General features: G+C 38.6%; 1 protein-coding gene across 1 annotated transcript; it reads left to right on the forward strand.

The window, feature by feature from the left end:
* The first annotated feature begins 1,818 nt into the window (after positions 1–1,818).
* krt18a.1 (keratin 18a, tandem duplicate 1) lies at positions 1,819–5,644 on the forward strand. The gene is made up of 7 exons (XM_016477686.1): positions 1,819–2,338; positions 3,780–3,862; positions 3,963–4,119; positions 4,234–4,398; positions 4,502–4,627; positions 4,779–4,999; positions 5,146–5,644. Exons 1-7 carry the CDS (start codon positions 1,910–1,912, stop codon positions 5,258–5,260), a joined length of 1,296 nt encoding a protein of 431 aa, XP_016333172.1. The 5' UTR covers positions 1,819–1,909; the 3' UTR covers positions 5,261–5,644.
* The last annotated feature ends 209 nt before the right edge of the window (positions 5,645–5,853 follow it).

The raw sequence follows: 5,853 nt of genomic DNA on the forward strand, positions 1-5,853 counted from the left end.
TTAGAGTACAATATGAAGAGTCTAAATGTAAGTATTCAGAAAAAATTAAATTAAAAAAACTAAATAACTTCATAAAATAGTACTACTTCATTCCTGATGGAGTTTATAGCCTCTTTAAAAACTGAGACAGCAAAAAGAATCATTTTCTGTACAAATAAAAAGACAACAGCAAACTGAGAGCCTGGGCTCAGTGAAATGGGCTCAACAACATTGATCTGCATTCTTTCACATCAAATTCCTCCTGTGCCCTTCCAGCCTCAAACAAACACATTCCGACACAATGGATAAGAGAGCATCGCCACAGAACACATACACAGCCAAACACTCTCACAATCTAGCCTTGCTTTATTCAGACTGGCCTGGGACAGTTTTAGGGCTGTTTGTGAGATCCTAAAGTTTCCACAGAATGAATTTACTGGAAAATGCTTTAAAAAAAAACAAAAGGTCAGTTAGTTCTGTGTTTAAAAACACACATAAAAGCCTTTATACCACTCTGACATATTTTTGAGCAGTTTAAATCTCTTGTGTATTTCCAAAGTTTGCAATTTTTTTCTGTCTAAATAAACTAAAATACAACCTACAAGCCCAAAGGAAATCTTTTGGGAATGTGGGCACAGTATCGGTTTTCTCTTCTGAAACTCATCTTTGTGAAGCTTATTTCAAACAGGTATGGATCTAATCCAATGTGTGAATGGTTTTAAAACTACAGGGGGATCCAGATAGGTTTCAGTGATTAGCTCATTTCTTTGTCTGTACATGTGTGTACTCAGGAGCTAGACTAATTGTTCCTTTGTTCACACATCCTTTTGCAGGCGTGGCAGTCAGGAAAATCCTTTCGGTGATCGGATATCACAACTAGAAAATCGTGATAGGCTAGTCCTATTTTCTCTGTTCGTTTTTGTGAGTTTTTCCAGTGCAATGGTTAAGTGAAAAAGATGAGAAAGATAAGAAAGATAGCCAACTGCAACACGAAACGCTTTCTTCATTTACAGTAAAAAAAAAAATGAGTCGACAAATTGCAAAATAGAATGATTTCTCAATACGAGTGTCTAACAAGTTTGGATTCTCTGGAAGAGTTACTCAATAGCACCAGCAAATTTCATACTACATTATATATTTTTTTCTAATAGGAAAATAAAATTTACTTCTAAACAGAAGTTGTGTGACTAAGTGGTAACACTGTCAACATTAGTTAATGTATTAGGTATCACAGACTAACAATTTGCACATTTTTGCAGCATTTATTAATCTACTGTAGGTGAATGTTAATTTAAAAATAAACTATTGTTCATTGTTAATTTAGGTTATTTCATAATACATTAAGTAATATTCATGTATACAACTTAAAGCAAAAAATGTAGTATATTTATAAATTACCATTAACCTAAATTCATAAAAGCTTTAAAGTATTGTTCATTGTTATTTTATGTTAACTATAGGATTTCTTAATGCTGATGTATAAAACCTTATTGTAATGTTAACAGTTGCAATGTTGTAATGTTAAGTTTGTAATGTTAAGTTGTTCTTTTAAGTTTAGCAGATCTTTATCATATATGTTTCATGCTCATATTACATCTTAAAATGCTAATAATAAGACTCTAAAAAAACTCTATTTTCTAAACTCTAAATCCAGATGTCAAGAACATTTTTGTCTAATTTCAGAGAGGAAAAACGGAGCCACTTGTAATAACAAACTTCTTAAAGGAATCCAGTCACAGAACCACACTCTAGACATGGAGGAATGTGATTGGCTGAAGGGAGGGGCTTTTGGGGGCGGGACTTCTAGGAGCAGTTTGTTCATAAAGCCTGTGAGTGTCCCTCATGCCCTGTGCACTCTTCTGGCTGTGTTACTGAGCTCTACCTCTCTCCAGGCCTTCAATCACTCATCTGTTCATTCACTTCAGCGACCATGAGTTTGAGAACAAGCTACAGTGTGCGTTCCTCCACCTCCCAGGTGCCGGTGTCCCAGATGTCCATCAAGCGTACCACCAACGTGCCGACTTACCGGGCTGCAAGCATCTACGGCGGCGCCGGAGGTCAAGGAACCCGAATCTCCTCTGCCTCCTACTCAGGTGTCCGCAGTGGAGTTGGACTTCCCTCAATGTCCAGCTCCATCCAAGTGAGTGCCACTGGAGCCACAGGTGAGATCGTGGGCAATGAGAAGATGGCCATGCAGAACTTGAATGACCGTCTGGCCTCCTACCTGGAGAAAGTGAGGACCCTGGAGCAGGCCAACAGCAAGCTGGAGCTGAAGATCCGCGAGGCCCTGGAGAAGAGAGGTCCTGATGTCCACGACTACAGCCGCTTCCAGCCCATCGTTGACGATCTGCGCAAGAAGGTGAGTTTGAATAAGTTTGAATGGGAGAAGAGTAGAGAAAATTTACAGCATCTATAAAGAACTTAATGTGACAGTCTAATTGTGCTGCTTTGTGGTTATTAACAGTCTAGCGGACATTTATTGGGTTTCAGGACACAAACGAACAAAACAGAGAGATTTCTTTGTCATTTAAAGCTTAACGAGCTGAATGAGAGTTTACTGATGGCCAGCACTGATAGACAGAGAACCCAAAAATGAACCATGGGTGAAACTAAAACAGGCGGAAGGCATGGGGGAGGGAGGCTCAGTCTCTGCGGGACGGCAGTCGTAACTTCTGCTTACAGCCGGTATTCCGGTGAATAAGCATTTCCATCCTGTATTTATTCTTGTCCTGTTACACATCCAGATGCTTGTTTATTCCCTGTGGATGGAAACTCTGGGATCTGAGATGTTTTAGCGTCTGTCTGTGTCATAATTAAGGAAATGGAAAAGTCGAGAGAGTTCAGACAGTGCAAAATGCGACCAGCTGTGAGACTTTGGCAGAGATAATTCTAGCTTCAATCATATACTTGTATAGTGCTATTCTACATTTTCTTGAAAAGAAGTTTATAAAGCAGATAAAATACTGATTAGAGTCAGTTTCACACCAACTGTATCTTGAAGCTGAACTTTAAAGCTAATATGTCACTGATAACTAGACCGTGTTATCAGAATTATTGATTTTTTATTCATCATTGACTATGCAGTAAAGTGACAGGTAGATTCAATTAAAAGAATTAAAGTCCTATTCATCAGGGTTTCTTACAGTCACAAAAGCAAATAGGATTAGTCATGAGATTAGCCTGATGAAAAGATAGATGACATCTGGCACTGAAAAGACATTTACAGTTTAAAAGCTCAGTAAATTATAAAATATATATAATAAAATATAACTTATTTATTTAAAAATTGACAATTGTTAGTGCAGATACATAGCCAACACCCATTAGCATATGGAAAATATGTTGCGTTAACTAGTGTTAAACTATTATACATCGCCACCCTTTTCCATGATGCCAGGATATGCTGGCTTTCAAACATGGAAAGCATTTACAGAACAAAGCACATTAGGATAAAAGAAAAAAACAGGAAATCCAGCTCAACCCCTGTTCTTCCCGCTATACAGCTTAATTTACAACCGTCAAACAGACACCAGCTGCTTTTTCAACATGGCTGTTGGTTAATGATTATCTAATAAACTGTAAAATGAACTTTGTTCTCCAGTACCTCTTATCTATGCAAACTAAGACATTAGAGCAGAAGATGGTACTGCAGCTTGGTACAGAGTGACCATGTGATTTACACATTATAGATCACACACATTTGTAAAACAGTTAAAGTTAGGTGAGGTTTTATGTATCATAATTGCACATTATATTGTTCAATGGTGGTTTCAATCAAGTGATTTCTGTTTTGGTTATAGATCTTTGATGCCACCGCAAACAATGCCCGTCTAGTGCTCCAGATTGATAATGCCCGTCTGGCAGCTGATGACTTCAGAGTCAAGTGAGTAACAAAACTGTGAATTAAAACAAAAATTTTGACCTCATGGGAACTTTCCTGGTTTCCCAGAAGAGCGACCCATTGACCTTTGTTGTGCCTGCAGGTATGAATCCGAGCTGTCCATCCGCCAGGGTGTGGAGGCTGACATTGCCGGCCTGAGAAAGGTCATTGATGACACCAACATGAACCGCATGAACCTTGAAAGCGAGATTGAGGCCCTCAAGGAAGAGCTCATCTTCCTTAAGAAGAACCATGAAAATGTGAGTGCACATCTGGCACATTTGGACATTAGCACATCTGGAAACATTTGTCTACCTCATAATCCATTATGGATGTTGCTTTAAGACTTATTTTATGGTCTCTCCACCCAACAGGAGGTAATGGAGCTTCGTAACCAGATCTCCCAGTCAGGAGTGCAGGTGGATGTTGATGCTCCTAAAGGACAGGATCTGGCCCAGATCATGGAGGAGATTAGAGCCAAGTATGAGAAGATGGCCCTGAAGAACCAGGAGGAGCTGAAGGCCTGGCACGAATCTCAGGTATATTCCAAAAGACAATCATTGTCTTGAAATCGAGTCTTGTTAATGTGGCACGTCAATACCACTATTTTGGGGCTAATGTGAAATTTTATGCTCTCTCCAGATCACAGAGATTCAGGTACAAGTCACACAGAACACAGAGGCCCTCCAGGGTGCACGTACAGAAGTCAACGAACTTCGCAGACAAATTCAGACATTGGAGATCGAGCTGGAGTCACAGAAGAACATGGTGAGTTCATTTTCGTGTAGCCATTGCCATTTTCCATCAGGTCTTTCTAATCCTTTTATTAAATTAGCTGTATTATTTCAAGTATCCCATCTTGATTTTGGCTCAGTGAAGTTTGCTCAAACTTTTGGGTTCTCTTGGTTTCATTTTTCAGAAAGGATCACTGGAGGCCACTCTGCGGGACACAGAAATGCGCTACAACATGGAGATCGAGAGTCTCAACGCCATCCTCCTGCAACTGGAGGCTGAGCTCACACAATTGCGCAACAACATCCAGCAACAGACGCAGGAGTACGAGGCTCTGCTGAACATCAAGATGAAACTGGAGGCAGAAATTGCCACCTACAGGAGACTTCTGGACGGCGGAGACTTCAAGTAAGTTTTTTTTCTAAAGCATATCTAGATTTTTCACAGCAGTTCACCATTTGTGTAGACATGTAATGTGGTTTTAAAACTTAGTGGCTAGGTTTGCTAGAGTATTTGTTTTGTATGGTGGATAACAGGTATGTTTTCTCATGCAGGCTCCAGGATGCTCTTGAAGAGCAAAAGAAGGTAAAAGTGATGACGGTCACACAGACGCTGGTGGATGGGAAGGTGGTGTCTTCAAGCACAGAAACCAAGGAGAGGAAGCTTTGAACATCAAATTTCAGATCAACCGCCACAACACATCAGAAAAACCTCATGGGCCAATGATAAAATGATCTAAAGACATGCTGGACTTAACACATTAGATATTTATTTAGTCCAAAGTGCCTTAATGTATGTCTCAGAGCATATATGCAATGAGATTTAACTAGCACATTTCAACACTAACTTAAAAATTGTAACAAAAAAAATTAACATTTTAATGACTACGACCAAAAAAAAAAAACTGAAGGTCAAAGAACACTATTGAAGCTTTATTACATATATTTTTTAATGACAATGATTGTTTATGATCATCAATTGTCCCATTTTGTTTTTATGTTGTGTTGTTGTCATCATGTCTTGTCCTTTCAGATAAAAGACACTTTTATCAAATCTTTGCATTGTTTTTCCTTCATTAAAGTTATATGACAATTCCATCTGTCTGATCAAAGGTAGTTTTGGGTGTCAAGTGCCATCATTCGTGGCACCAATTTTTAGGGGCGAAAAACAGTACTGAGGTGAAAGTACTTAAGCTGCATAAATAAACCTGATATTTATATATATATATATATATATATATATATATATATATATAGTATATA

Source organism: Sinocyclocheilus anshuiensis, unplaced genomic scaffold (genome assembly GCF_001515605.1).
Source record: "Sinocyclocheilus anshuiensis isolate Anshui unplaced genomic scaffold, SAMN03320099.WGS_v1.1 scaffold881, whole genome shotgun sequence".
Classification (NCBI taxonomy): Eukaryota; Metazoa; Chordata; class Actinopteri; order Cypriniformes; family Cyprinidae; genus Sinocyclocheilus; species Sinocyclocheilus anshuiensis.